The sequence below is a fragment of the Clinocottus analis genome, unplaced genomic scaffold (genome assembly GCF_023055335.1).
Source record: "Clinocottus analis isolate CAN_PGR_092001 unplaced genomic scaffold, fCliAna1.0.p SCAF_7, whole genome shotgun sequence".
NCBI classification, from domain to species: domain Eukaryota; kingdom Metazoa; phylum Chordata; class Actinopteri; order Perciformes; family Cottidae; genus Clinocottus; species Clinocottus analis.
Genome location: NW_027176229.1, coordinates 13,191,467 through 13,206,911, shown reverse-complemented (window position 1 = coordinate 13,206,911; position 15,445 = coordinate 13,191,467). Strand labels below are relative to the sequence as shown.

Sequence of the window (15,445 nt, the reverse complement as noted above, 5' to 3'; positions counted from 1 at the left end):
TGAGAGGGAAATGAAGCTCATGAAATGGGCATCAGCAAAGTCAATTGTGGAAACGGTGGAGTGACCAGAGCAGCTCTACATTCTGTATCGGATCTGCATGTTTCACTCAAATCTGTTCTGTTCCGCCGCTAAACAGTTATTTAATACAAAGAAACAAACTGCTCCCATTTGTTCAAAAGGTTCTACATATAAATGTTTATGTATATGTTCACTTTGTTTTGGGTTGTTTGGAGCCTTTAAACAGCACTACAATTCTGATGTGACCTCTGCTAGACTCTCTGGAGGCTATCGACCAGTTACATCCATTTGTTTTCCAGGCATTTTAGACATTGTCCATTTCTATCACATTACTTTGACAGAAATTGAATTTCCTCTGATGCATTTTTATGTATCCTAAGTGCTGTTCTGTTCTCACAGGGAGTATAGCGTTTCCAGTGGTGTGATGATGCAAACACACTTTCAGTTTAAACAGAAAAAAGGGGAAATTGATTTTATTTCAATGTGTGTATTTACTGTCATGTTTTGTTTTGTCAAAAGATTTTCCACGTAAATACAATTTCTTCCAAGTAACCGCCATCCACATGAAAGTCTAGCCATTGCCTAAAAGTGGTTTCAAAATCTTACAAGAGCACATGAGAACATTTAGAGGACAAACTTTATCAGTGTGCCGATGCCATGCTGGGCTTTCTGTCTCTGCAAAAGATTGCCATCTTTCTTATGGTTAGGTACAAACAAATAGCATGGCCCTGCAGTTTTTTCCCCAGCTCCCATTTCTTTTACAGTTGAGGAATTGTACATGCAATGGCATCAACAGAGACAATCACATTCTGCAGATAAACAGGCTGATTACTGGTTACATTTAATACATGTCAATATCACATCTAGCCCATCTTGTTAAACACACCGTGGGTCCCGTATGGGATATTGACAGGGACCTCAGCTCTTCCCAGCTCAGTGAAGGTCTTTGCATCTAGAATAAGTAGGAAAGTACTTTTTTCCTGGAAATTGAAAATATCAAAATAGGTTATGTAATCAAAAAGGTCACAAATACCCATTATAACAAATACATGTATGATCAGATAACACAACAATATAGGAAAGTACGGTGCCAAGCTGCACTGTTATAAACAAAGCATGAAAAGGGATTTAAGTTAAGATGCCTGCTGCTGCTCTTGCAGATAGTTTTTTGTTTTTGAAGTACTTGATAACTTACTTCTCGAGGTGTGATGATGACTGACAAGATCACTCCATCATCTTCCTGAGTAGCGTTGGGCGACGCAACAAAGACAGGCTCAGACGGATACAAGCCGGGATAACGCCACACCTAGACCGGGGAGATTACATTAGCATCCCCTTCACTCGAAGCTGTTTCATGTTATTAAACCCACCCTCAACCTCCTGCCCTCAGTGATAGAGAAGCAGAAATAGAAGTAACTTTGATGCTAACAGTTAACAATACGGTCTCCCTAAGCAGTCTGTGATTGATAGAGACCTTAAGCTCCTTGGTGTGGACATCCATTTTGAGTAGGGAGTCACTGAAGACATGTCCAAAGCCACAGGAGTAGAAGTAGCGGTAGGGCCTGCCATTGAACTGGTCATAGTTGATGTGAGGGAATTCAAGGCCACCGTATTGCAGCAGCTCGTCATCAAAAAGCTCCTCGTGAGTCATGTAAACCTGTGGGGTCACAAGAGAAAGTGAAGATGTTACTTTCCCTGCAACATATACATTTTAACCAAATAAATGTGCCCAGTTAATGCACACCAACCCACCTGATTTACTGTATATTGTTGAGAGCTGGAATCAATGCCGCATTATTCCCTAAAACCCGTAAATGGATGTCTGCACAAGATCCTCCAACTTTATATATATATTTTAACTTTGGAATTTATGTCTTTAGCATTGTAATTACAAACCCTTTTTTGTCTTCAATGCACTTTCATAGCTGTTTTTCAACGGTTACATGTTTATAGCACCACTGAGAACCGAGGACAGTGTAACTCAGGTAGTCATGACAACTAAAACATCCCATTTGCTGCGTTTCAGCTTTATTCTACCATAAGAAAATATTGGACTGTTTTTTCTCTGTGTATGTGCTAGTGTGTCTCTGTGTGCGCACAAGCTGTTAAATGGCAATTGTTCAGCTGCATGACGGACTCTCATTTTGAAATCCCTTTTATCTGCTGTAAATCATCAAATTACTATCTTGCAGGAAGTTCCTTCAGTGTCTCATCATGCCCAATAATTACATAGTGTGTGGGAGTGAATCGCTGTATTCATCATAATCATAAGCCTACATTTTTTACTTGATTCCAGGAAAACCAGATTGAGTGCAATGCTCAGGTAAACCTATTACACTGTTGACCATACTGCACTCTGTTTAATCCTACCTCTCCTGCTTTTGTCTTCTTTGCTGTGGCTGTATAGTTGTGCAGCGAAACAAGGTTTTGGTCCAAAGGAGTTTCTTCATCCACAGTCAGGGGTAGGACATATCTCCTTGGGAGGTTTCTGCACAACGAGTTGTAGAACTGCCAAACAAAATAAAACAGACATGAAAAACTGTGAGCGCGGCTCCTTTGTCTCGAAGGTGCAACGGTAACCTCAGGGACAGACCCGAAAACATACACAATACTTACACAAAATACTATATTTTATATGAATGGTAAATTGTTTGGAGGAAATTCTATATAATGTTGCGTTGTTGTATGTTCTGATTAAAGTAACAAACTTTACAACATTTGAAATTGCGGAGATTTAAAAGAAGCATTCATAACAGAGAGAGAAAGATTGGTGAAAAAAGATTGCCTGTACGAAAAGAATCATTTCTGAATCATGTTTTGAATCTTTTATTAAAGTAAGTAAACACTTGATGCGTGTTAGTGTTACGAATGCAACAAATATATTAGCTAAACCATTGTGCAAACAGATGTTATATAAAAAACTGTTAAATTAATTTAGTAAAAGCCAGAACCTCCATCTGAGCTGCTCACCAATGACAAACTGATAAAACATGGTAGGCATTTTTGATTATATATGTGTGTTCGAATGTGATTTAGAGTAAAACTGTGTGAATTTACCTTGTCCATTTCCTCTCCCGCACCTCTGCGGAGGTTCTCCAGTGTAAAGTCTCCGATGACTTCACCATCGTCCCCACAGCACATGTCCATCACCAGGAACCCGTTATCCTCAAACGCATTGATCTGATGCAGTGCGAACATGGGTCCTGCTCGGTACTTCACTTCACTCTCCTGTTGGCCCAGTCAAAGCAAGCCATCAAGAAGGTATTAATAATATGAAAGTATTAAAAAGGATTTTGAACAAACAAGAAGAAGATCTGTGTTTGTTTTAGCATTCCAGGACAAGCGTCCAAAGCATTGCTGTGAATGTGGTGTAAGTTTGATATTGAAGTCTTAATGGATAAGCTGTGTAATGAGATGAGGAAATTATACAATATATGAGAAAAGGCTCTACCACCAGAGTGTGACTTCATCAAAATAAAAAACGGAAAAGCTCGACTATGCAGAGATTAGCTGGCAACTTGCCTCTTTTGTTTTGACTCATCAGAAAACAGGTGTTTGTTTCCTGTCTGGCCCTTTGTCTGTGTCTGCTGCTGGGCAGCAAACTAACCCACCTTGCCAGTGTGCCTGTTGACCAAGTGGAAGATGGTGTCATACTGAGGTTCCCAGGTCAGGGCTTTATGAAAGCTCTTTCCCTGGATTCTGTACAGCATAACCTTCAGCAGGTCCAGCTTGATCGGCTGCTCAATGAACACAATATAGTTCTCTGACATGACTGGAGAGAGAGGGCAAGCGGAGGAGGAAGAGAATGAATTAAAACACATGATTGAGACATCTTATTCATCATAATGTCATCATATATCATGATATATTAGTGAAATGCTGATTCTGTAGACTAGAGTTTCATGACAGAGTTTACTCTTTTTCTCATTGGCCCACTGATACGCCATTAAAGGTTTTTACAAACACATAAAATGGGTCATGTTTAATTATTACAAGGCCATGTGACCAGCATAATTTTAGTAGTGTCTTGGGGGAAAATGGTGGGACAATCATGTCAGTATGTAAACTAAAATGAATTTTCCAATTGCCCCCATGTTGTTAAATTGGCTCAGTGATAGTAGGTTTACAGGAGGCCACAGTTACTCTGCTTGTCATTTTGAAGGATAAAACATTCTTGCTTCAGCACCAACCGTTGAGGCAAAAATATTGTGCTCACAAATAAACACATTAAATTGGGGCTAAGCATTACCCCCAACTACAGAAACTATACTGACAGAAGTAATTATGTGGTGCCTTATACAAACATACACGGTTCCCACACTTGTGGGATGTCTTGGTGCCAGACTGTCTGGCAGAGCAAGGGTGGTCTGCCGGAAATATGGACTGAGATACTATCAGGGAACAGTGCAGCAACTAAATAGAGTAACATTGTTGTAGATTTGGGAGAGCAACAAAAGTTGTGCTTGCATTAGCCGATTAACATCGTCTTATTAATGCTTCTCTATCAGTGGATAGTTCATCAACTGCTTGGCTATCAGCTGACCAGCAACATCAAATCATATTCATGCAGGTGTACCACAGTATGTAGCCATTACAACCTGACATTTCTCTTCATTCCTACTAATCAGAGCCTAATCAAGCAGAGCCTATTCCACCAAATACAACATAACTGACTCAAATATAGACATAAAACAGGAAAAGCGGATTTACAACAAACACAATGACACAAATCATGTGTATGTTGGCAACAGTGCTCTCAGTTTTAAGCCCTGGAGGAAACTACATTATTGAGTTGATATATTTTCTGAGACTTGTGGGAGTTAAAGGCAGACTTATAGACAGAGATTGATATTGAAAGCTAAACTGAAAGACAAAAGGAGCTGCGATTATCAAAAAGAAGCAGTGCGAGACAAGAATTCAAATGAGTAATTACTAAGAGCAAGGAAAAACTGTGACGCTCTCTTTCAGTGAAGTAGACTCACCCTGTCAGTGCAGGCAAAAAACTAAATCTCTCATACAACTAATTAATTCACTGTACATCCTGCATGCAGACAATGTGTGTGTTATACTGTGGCGTGAATCTCACCAAAGCTGTGATAATAGGAAGGTTTCCTGGGTTCAGAAGCACGGATGGAGCAGATTACCCTGGCTCCACGCAGGTCTGCAGAGTCCTCCGCTGCAGCTTTCTCCTCAGCAGGAGGCACGCAAAGGATATTGTAGAAGAAACCTGAGGAGGCCCAAAATCAAATGATGTACAGCATCTGTTAGGATGGCTACCATAAGGATATTCACATGGATATATCTTTTAGTCTGCAGACAGGTGGGAAGAAAAATGTGAAAGAAGATTACCGCTTTTTCCATAGGAGTTGCCCATGTTGTATGTGGCTCCTTCACGGTCATAGTGTGGGTGAGCTGTGGCTGAGTTGACAGCAATGTATTGACTCCAGTCCACCTTAAAAGGATAGCATCATCGTCTTTGTTTTCCACTTTTTCATTATCAACAGTCGCCCATATTTCTCGTCTTTACTCTCTGACAGCATCAGCATTCAAAAGTTATATTTGCTATACTGTTTCACCTTCTCCTTTGTCTCCAGGCTCTGCGGATCTACTCGTCTCATGTAGTTGGTTTCTGTGCTGACGTAATAGTCTCCCTTGTACGTGACAAAGTTCACACTGGCGTTATCTGTGGCCTCTGTTCACACATACAAATGTAATGAACATATTAAACAGATAAGACTGGAAACTACATGTTCCATCACTTTCTCCATCCTTAGCTTTTCAGAAGCTCTACTACGTCATGTTTCAGATTGATCTTTCCCAGACAGACAGATAAACACACACACACACACACACACACACACACACACACACACACACACACACACACACACACACATACACACATACACACATACAATTGACTTGTGTTTCCTTTACCTCAATAAAAACACAGTCTGATGTAACATTAGCTCTCACAGTAAAGAAAAAAGATTTCTGCTTGACTTTGGCACAGCAGTTTTTTACCTTAAAAATCCAACTTCCAAAAATGGATCGAATACTTCAATAATGCACTTGGAACTACAAGTGCTACATTAAGGTGCATTGAAGTGGATTACACTTGGGAATATGTAATATATAAAAAGACCCACTTACTAGGAATCTGAAAGCGCGAAAAGAAGCGTGCAAATATGTTCTTGCAGGGATCAGGCATGGCTAATGTCCCAAACTCTGACACCATAATGCGGTTCTTTTCTGAATTGGTGACAAATGAGTCACTTCTTAGAAATCGGCTACAGTAGGTGACATCGCCCTCGAAGATGTGGAACCGGTGCATCATGGCCATGCCGTCAAACCAGTGGGTGTATCTGAGAGAATAAAGACAAGAATTTGTTAGCAGGGTATCTGTGTGAGACCAAGTTAGAGAATGAACTCTGTAGGACAAAGGATATCATGAGAAATACCCAAATACTCAAAAAGCATTTGGGGAATCAAACTTTTGTTGATCATCAGCAAATAAAACCTTAATTTTGTCATCTGCATGACAATAAAATGTTTGAGAATTGTTTCACAAATCATGGGCCGTCTTAAAACTGCCATACTGTTAGTGTACTTGCAATGCATCAGTCATCATTTTGTTTTGTTTGACCATATTGTGTGTCTGTCTGTTTCTTTTGTTGTGATAAAAGACCTGGCAATCAATTTGGGACTTATAGCAGGTTTCAATTCTGTTATTAGTATGTTATAAAGCATTGTAATGTGTTTGGGTTGTATTTCCTTTTGTTTCAACACCGTCATACAAATGAGTTAAACCAAGAGAATCTTATTAGCATAAATTGTTAAACTCCATATTTCTCAAAATACCTGTCATTTCCAAATTCAAACTTCCCAGGACCATTTCTCAGGAAGCTGCCATTGATCCAGGTTGGAATAGTTCCTGTTATGGTGGTGGGGATGGGATCAGGGGTTTCCTCCACAGAACGCACCAGAGGCTCTATGTTCTCCAGCCCCTTGCCCTGCGGACATCGCTGCCTGCTGGACACTGAGGAGAGGAGATTTTCTTACTATGGGCCTAACAACCCCACACCTACCTCTTTCTCTCTATTGTCTTCTATCTTTTGCTCTCTTTCTGTCTCTCTTTCTCTCTCTCTCTCTCTCTCTCTCTCTCTCTCTCTCTCTCTCTCTCTCTCTCTCTCTCTCTCTCTCTTTCTCTCTCTCTCTCTCTCTCTCTCTCTCTCTCTCTCTCTCTCTCTCTCTCTCTCTCTCTCACACACACACACACACACACACACACACACACACAAACACACACACACACGCAGGTATATCACCACTTAAAATAATGGGTGTGGTGCTGTGAACCACTTGGGACTTTGAACGAGTGTGAAAGAGGAAGAGTGTGTGTTTGTGTGTGTGTGTGTGTGTGTGTGTGTGTGTGTGTGTCGTCGCTGGGAGGGTGCGCGCCACAAAAAACAAATGTTATTTAGCCTTGCAGCATTGCATTGTCAGCATGATCTGCTGATCAACACAGTTGTGTGCAACAAGAAGGTCTTTAGAAGCTTTAACTTTCCAATTTAGTTGAATAAATTCAGTATGTAATAGTTTCACAACGTTGCACATCTGCTGTTGTATTTTAAGCTACCGACACTCAAAATTATAATGAACAAATTGATTAAAAATGTTTTAGTGTGAAACATGTGATCTCATAGGAGACATGATGTGCTGCAACAGCTCCTCCTTGAATGTTCCCTTGATTCTCTGGGCTCTTGCACTTTGAATGACACCTGCACTATCTACTGCCTTATCTGTTATCCAATAACCAATTCCTGTTTATCACCTCATGTCTCTACACATAACAAAGATTGTAAAATATGTATGAGAGGTGCATGATTAGCAAAAGCAAATCATTGTTCAATACGGAGCCCCATGCTGAGCTGAGGTTACAATATAAGAGTTTTTTGATGACATGAATTGTTATTGCGACCAATCAGCAAAACCAGAATTTGTTTCATTGCCATGACACTACTACTGCAGACAATATAAATGTGAATGTGCAATAGAGAGATAACCATTGTAGGCTTGAACAATCTTTGCCAGTTTTGATTGTGATTACTGCAGCATTGCAAATGATGCCTGGATGCAGGCTGTCATTTTATTTCATGTAACTTTTCTACTGCTGCATTCAAATCGAGTCTCTTAAAAACAAAACAGGGACACTCACAAGCCCAGTGTACAATAGATTCAGGTGTGTTTCTCTTATTTTCATTTCATCACAACTGCAACAGTGGTTCATTTAACAGCTATTACTTTAGTGGACCGTTTTCTTCACAGCAGAAAATGTCCTTGTTTCACGTCTTTCGGTTCTTTTCATTTTTACTCTGCAGGGACCTGACAGACAGTTTTCTTGTTTTAGTTAACAGCTGATAATGAAAAACTGTTAATTAGACATTGTGCACATTCTCTCACTAGCTCTGTTACAACCGAATACCTTGGTGCAGAAACAATAGATAATGCCAACATGTTCTACTGTAAAACTGCAGCTCTGATTATGAAATGCAAGAAGAAGAAAAAAGATAAAGACTGGACCACATTGAGTATGTCTCTGTTTCAGGTGTGTTTCTGCAACAATTTCTACTGAAGGTAATTTATATTACATACTAATGTTACTGTTCCTGCTTTAAACAGGATGCAATACATGTCTGCACTTAGTTTTTTTAGTTACAAGTGAAATGTTGATTTGATTTAGTCAGTCATGACTCCTGCCATGAAAAAACTGCCTCTTTATCAGAGTTTTAAATCATGTAGAAGTAGCACCCGTGAAGTCAACCAGATTTCTTAATACTTAACTCAAAGAAATATTGTATTTTGTTTTTAATGTAACAATAAAATAGCATGACTGCATGATCTGCTAGAATCTGGCTACAGAAGTGGTTTCTACTCACTGCTGTTTGTCTGGGGCTCTGTGGTCTTGGACATGGCTGGTCGTTCTGCACATATCATCAGACAAACCAGATGAGTTAAATAAGCCAGGAGGAAAACCTTTGAACCCTTGGTTCTTTGCCAAGTGTGACTATGTGCTCTAAGGCATGAAATACCAGTCAAGTGCAATGTTGACTATCTTTAAACCAGTAATAAAAGTGACCCAATCAGCTACGTCCATTGCTTCATGATACAGGTCTCTGTTTTCATAATGTGACATAATACAGTCATGTCTTAGAATAGCAAACAAAAAGAAAGGTTGTTAAGTATATCTTTCCTAAATTTTGCTGGAAGACTTAATTATTTGAATCAATACACCAAACTCATAAAGTGTGATACATGTCCATTTAGCATTTATAGTAATTAAGTTATTTTTAATATATACAGTAAATAATAATGTATGTAAAATGAACTTTTAACTAATCTAATTATACATAGACTAGCTTTGTACAGTTGAAGGATACATGACATTGTGTCCCACTGCAATAAGGGCTTTAACACAACAACATTTTTGCTGAATCAAAATATGTAAAATGTCTATAATTATAATACCTATTATAACATGTAGCAGCAGAATGTTCATGCCAAAGCTCTTGCATGTCTTTGAGCCAGATGCAGCCGTATCTTCAGCCCTGTTTAGTCTAAATACATTGTTTTAGGTCTAAAGATCATTAGTGAAAATAGAACAAGAAGTCAAAAATGAGTTAACAAAGAGACAAACGCTAAATCACATAAATAATACATTCAAGCAGAAAGCGGTTCCTCACACACGACAGCACTATATGTGGTAAGACAGGCTGCACCCAGTCCCACTACTCCATTGCTCTTCTTTTCCACTCAACATGTAAGAAATTGAAAACTGGCAAGTACGTACAAGACCTTTAGAAATACCAGTTGGATCAGGATGTTCTTTAATTAAATCAGTATGTCCCAACATGGAAGTCTATTCAAGACGATCAGCCAAAAATGTTGGTAATCACCGAAGTGAAACCACAGAAAACAAAGACATCTAAAGGAAATAAACATACATGCCAACAATCCAGAGTGAAGGCATAGACGACCGTTTGTTAACGTCAGGAAGGATCATGAGAAAAGCAAATCAGCAGCAGACAGCCAATGTTTGGATTTACTTCAGCCCTACAGCTTAAAACACATGCCTGTGTCAAATAAGATCTATTTTTCAAAGGAAAAAAGGCTTAACAATATTGACGTGAACTATTAGACTATTGCCACAAATCAAAAGATCCTGCATACTGTGCATAGGCATGCTAAATATAGTGGTAGTGTTGTTAAATAAAAAGAAGAATGCGAGGGAAATTACTTAAAAACCACAAGGCTGACTAAGGCCAACAGCAACGTCCTGGCATAATAATATTTATACATCATTGCAACAGCTTTCTCCTTTACTCCACGAGGGCAATGGCAATGGCCAAGTATGATGTTTACTGCCCAAAAGTAATACAAAGCAACTATAAACCTCACTGGTGTCATTTAGAGTTCAGCTGCTGCTCTGATAGGGAAAACAGGCTGAAGTGTACAGGTTACAAAAAACCCTGCAGGGGCTTTCAGATGATGAGGTGTTCTGCTTTGCTTAGCCAATAAACTGGTATGCCTCATTTCAGAACATGACAGGCAGCCTCCAAATGCATATTTCTGATTTTGGAAATCAGAGGTGTTGAACTCTATATGAAGGGTTGGTGAGATTTACAGATCAGCTTGATATTTTTTGCAAAGCATTAACTGAGATAATTTAATTTATCTGTTTTAATATTTTTTTCTTGAGTAATGTAGTTATATGTATACATAATACATCTAAGTTTAATATCTTTTGTCATCTGTCCATTAAATTAATGAATTAATACAAGGAGTAAGAGGAAGGCATCTCTTCTGGACGCCGCCTGTAATGCGGTGACTGTGTTTTACAGATTTAAAGACTCATTTTAATTAGCTTGCAGTTAATTGCATATCCAAGCTGTGGAGAAGTTCACAGGCACGACAGGAATGCTTTCACACACACACGTGCTCACAGACACAAAAATACACCCCCATAAACGAGCCAAGTATGTTGTAGCTTGTTTTTGTAGGCTTTCAAGTGTTTTTTTCTTCCTGTCAAGTATTTTCTTAAATCGTTAAACTAGCTCTAAACAAACTTTGAAACATTACTTTAAAAACAACATGGAATTTGTCTGTGCTGTACGAGTCTCTTACTATCAATTTCAATGTCAAAATTGGGTCTGTGCTGCTTCAAGAATGCTAAAATCCAGTCATATTGAAAACGGGTTTTTGAAATGCCTGTGGTCGCTTGGAAAAAAAAAAATTGCATTTTATTTTTCTCTTTTGTAACTCTACCTGGGTTGGTGACTAAACAGATAAATTGTCCCATCTAGTGGTGAAACTAAATGATTCATGATTTAAAAAGTCCACTCTGCCGCCTGAAGAATGTGTTTTTTCTTATATGAAATGTTTTGTATTACACCACAACTGTTGTTTGAAGGGATGACAAACCAGTGATAAAGCTCCTGTAACTGCTTAAACAATGTTGGGCCTGATTTCTGGCTCTCTCGTCAGAAACCTGCTTAAAAATCATTTCATGACAAGCATTTTGTGTTTAAAACTGACTTTTCCCAGCCATCTTTTTTACTTATTCCACCTGTTTAGTGCCCTGTAACACCCAACCTGTATTGCGCCATGTCATATCACCCAAACAGCCTTTGACAGATTTACAAAGTCTGCATGCTGAGTCACTTCAGCGCCGGGACACTCTGACACTTTCGTACCTCAGGAACTGTGTCAGTGTCCTTCACGTCTCATAACTTATTCAAGTCATCATTATAACCTTAGGATATACTCCGCATTTGACCTGACGACTACAAATGTACTGTATAAAAAAAAGCTAAGGATGTTGAAACACATTGAGTGATGTCATCGGTCATATATAGGGTCAGTCATACATTCCTTGTGTGAAATGATTGTGGTGTAGCTGTCAATATTTTGTGCACTAGTGACACCATCTGTTCCTCATTGTCCTATTTATCGTAGTAATTCCCGTTAGTTTGATTTGTCTTTTTACATTTCGCTGAAAACAGGTTAATACCAGTAATCCAGATGTTGGCTTCCCATGCTGTTATGCAAGCATTTAATTCCAGGTTTCAGGAAAGAGCCTTTGTCATGAAGGACTAAAGGTGAGGTCAAAAACCAAATATAAAGCAAAGGTTGTCTGGTATGTGTCTCCAACATTTACAGACATGCACATAATCTGCATCTATATATGTGAACCCTGAATACACATATGCTTACAGAGCACACACTGTAACTCTCCATTAAGGTCATGTGAAATGTCCCAAAAAATACACCTGTGTGTTTTGTCGGATACCTAGTTGCTCTGACCCTCACTGTCATTGGTCCAGATTCATCCCTGGAGCCCATAACAAACCAATAGGTATGTGTGTTGCCTCATTCAGCCTGGGTGTTGCCTGTGGTAGAAAGTTTAAAAGAGAGTGTTGGTCCTGCTGTGCCTCCGCAGAAGCATCAATCAACATGATCCCCATTGTGCTGGCCTCAGTGCTCATTGCTAGCGGTAAGAACATCTGGCATTCCCTAATTCTGTCTGTAATTGTTTCTGTGTGGTGGCAAGTTTGTGTGAGTGAGTGAGTGTGCAAGCCTCTTACCACACAGGAAGTTAGTAGTGTGCAATTCTTTATTGAAAAAAAAAATATGATGCCGTTTGTGCCGAATGTAAGTTAAAAAGTAATTTCCTTGTTCTCCAACCTCATGAACACTCTCCGGCTCCTCGTACATCACACTCATGTCTATCTCCTCCTTGTCCAGTCTTTGGGTGTGGCACCCCACCCATCGAGCCGCTGACTTCCCGCGTGGTCAATGGAGTAGATGCCAAGCCCCACAGCTGGTCCTGGCAGGTAATGTTTTTAGATTCACCGGCAAACCTTTTGTGGTTGGCATCTGCTTAATAAACAGACCCAGGAAACTCTCTAATTAAATGATCCCTTTTAATCTAAGTCAGTAAACAACCCTAACTCCCCCTTCACCCCCCCTCCCTTCACCCCTCTTATTTATACATCCGCAACCTTACTGTATCCTTTATGTTGTCCTGTTTCGTGTCAAGATCTCTCTGCAATATGAGAGGGACGGTGTGTGGAGGCACACATGTGGGGGATCTTTGATTGCTGCCAACTGGGTCATGACTGCTGCTCACTGCATCAAGTACGAACAAAAGAGGAGGAATACAGACACACAAAAACACCAATGTTAAATATTGTACTGATTCTGTTCTTATCAACCCTACTTAACCCTGAAATAAATGAGGATTAGACAATTCACGCGTTGTTCTCTCCCCACAGCAACAAGCTCTCCTACAGGGTGTTCGTGGGCAAATACAACCTGGTGGAGGAAGAGGCAGGCTCCAAGGCCATCCTGCCTGAGAAGATTATTGTCCATGAGAAATGGAACCAGATCTTTGTGGCCTTCGGGTAAGGACTACCGCACAGTGCAAAGCGCAGTCTGAGTTGCTGATAGCAACGTGAACATCATAATCTCGTCTGTTCTGTGTTCAGGTGACAAAGTGGGCTGAGGCTCGAATTCCATTTAATCCCTTTATTCCAGTGCATACCTTTGACACAAGTGCTCCATCTTCATGCATCTCTTCTTTCTCCACATATAATAAAATATATAAGACAACATTAATACGAATGGACCATGTAACCATAGTAGTGTATTCAAAGGCAGCTGGGATTTCTCTACAGTGAGAAATTAGAGAACTAAGATTAGCCACTGATAATTTATTTGAATGTGCACTACAAAATTGATGACTTTTTCTCTTTTCTGCAGAAACGATATTGCCCTGATTAAGCTGTCAGAGTCTGTGACTTTGAGCGACCAGGTGCAGCTGGCATGTCTCCCTACTGCTGGCACTGTGCTGTCCAACCTCTACCCCTGCTACGTCACCGGATGGGGCAGGCTCTACAGTACGTCACTGTTTATGGGAGGCTGGGCTGTGTTTAGTGAGCGTGATCTCGGCTCCCCATTAAAAAGTTGGGATGAAAATTACATGCCTGGGATTTTAAATGAAACTTTTCTGGAGGTAGGATTACTCCTAAATTGAAAAATGTTGGTCGGACTGTGATTTTGGCGCTGGGGGAAATGTTGTATTGCAGATTTGAAAGATGGCTAGTGAATGTGGATGATGGTACAGTAATAGACTCTGCCTGTGTGTTTTAGCCGGAGGCCCCATAGCTGATAAGCTGCAGCAGGCTTTGATGCCTGTGGCTGACCATGCTACCTGCTCCAAGCCTGACTGGTGGGGTATCGCTGTCAGGACTACCATGGTCTGTGCCGGTGGGGATGGAATCGTGGCTGGATGCAATGTAAGTGTGTGTGTGTGTGTGTGTGTGTGTGTGTGTGTGTGTGTGTGTGTGTGTGTGTGTGTGTGTGTGTGTGTGTGAAATATTGGAATTGAAATAAATCCAAATGTCAAAAGAATCATTGGGAAAGATTACACTCAAGTCTAGCTGCCAAACAATGTGACAAATGTTTATTGTGTCCCCATTATACTTGGTGACACAATGATTCTGATTGTAATAGTTGTGCCTTACCAGTCCCCCAGCAGCTACACCAAATGCATAAAACATAAGCCCTCCTCCTCCTCTCTCTCTCTCTATGTGTTCAGGGCGACTCCGGTGGCCCTCTGAACTGTAAGAACACAGAGGGCTCCTGGGAGGTTCATGGTATTGCCAGCTTTGTCTCTGGCCTTGGCTGCAATTATATAAAGAAACCCACTGTCTTCACCAGAGTCTCAGCATTCAACGACTGGATCGACCAGGTAAGAGAGACACACAAATGGATGGTAATTATTTTGTGGAGAAGCACCTCCTCTTGATATACACACAACAAGGGCTGTTTAAATGTTTACATGTTTTTCTAATGAATACATATGTGTGCTTTCAGGTTATGATGAACAACTAAAATGGATGAAGTGGCAATAAAAGATACCTAGCAAACTGTATTTGTCTTGTCTATTTGGATACCCGCCAGATCTAGCAGACTCTCACATCTAATAAACCCCCATCCAGATGAATAGTGAATTATTCCTAAATGTTATAAAGCCACATTTGACAATACTGTGCCATATGTGGCTGGCTAGAAAAATAAACAATGTCAATAAATATCCAGCAGGTGTCCTCATACACTCATAATATGAAATTGGTTCTGACAGCTTTCCAAACGAGGACTCTGTGCAAAATGACCAATGTGTCTGATTGCAAATACAGCACCAACAAACTAGATACACTGAAGAGCTTACATGAAGAGACCACATGTCAAATAGCACCAAGTTGCATATTGGACTATTAGAGTAAATGGTGTGCGCTGTTATGAAATAGGCACTTCATATGAATCAAATATGCCCAGCTGGAAACTGACCTGGTTTGTCCATGTT

The 15,445-nt window shown here is 40.1% G+C and overlaps 2 protein-coding genes across 2 annotated transcripts; one reads left to right on the top strand and one right to left on the bottom strand.

Annotated features, from left to right (window-relative positions):
- Positions 1–809: 809 nt before the first annotated feature.
- bco2l (beta-carotene 15, 15-dioxygenase 2, like) lies at positions 810–8,991 on the bottom strand. The gene is made up of 12 exons (XM_068604592.1): positions 8,958–8,991; positions 6,880–7,057; positions 6,172–6,383; positions 5,595–5,710; positions 5,368–5,470; positions 5,105–5,245; positions 3,630–3,790; positions 3,076–3,246; positions 2,389–2,526; positions 1,493–1,675; positions 1,214–1,324; positions 810–998 (listed from the first exon to the last, which is right to left on the bottom strand). Exons 1-12 carry the CDS (start codon positions 8,989–8,991, stop codon positions 882–884), a joined length of 1,665 nt encoding a protein of 554 aa, XP_068460693.1. The 3' UTR covers positions 810–881.
- Positions 8,992–12,099: 3,108 nt separating this feature from the next.
- ela3l (elastase 3 like) lies at positions 12,100–15,008 on the top strand. The gene is made up of 9 exons (XM_068604593.1): positions 12,100–12,122; positions 12,372–12,571; positions 12,823–12,911; positions 13,118–13,215; positions 13,353–13,481; positions 13,840–13,976; positions 14,230–14,375; positions 14,678–14,830; positions 14,956–15,008. Exons 1-9 carry the CDS (start codon positions 12,100–12,102, stop codon positions 14,971–14,973), a joined length of 993 nt encoding a protein of 330 aa, XP_068460694.1. The 3' UTR covers positions 14,974–15,008.
- The last annotated feature ends 437 nt before the right edge of the window (positions 15,009–15,445 follow it).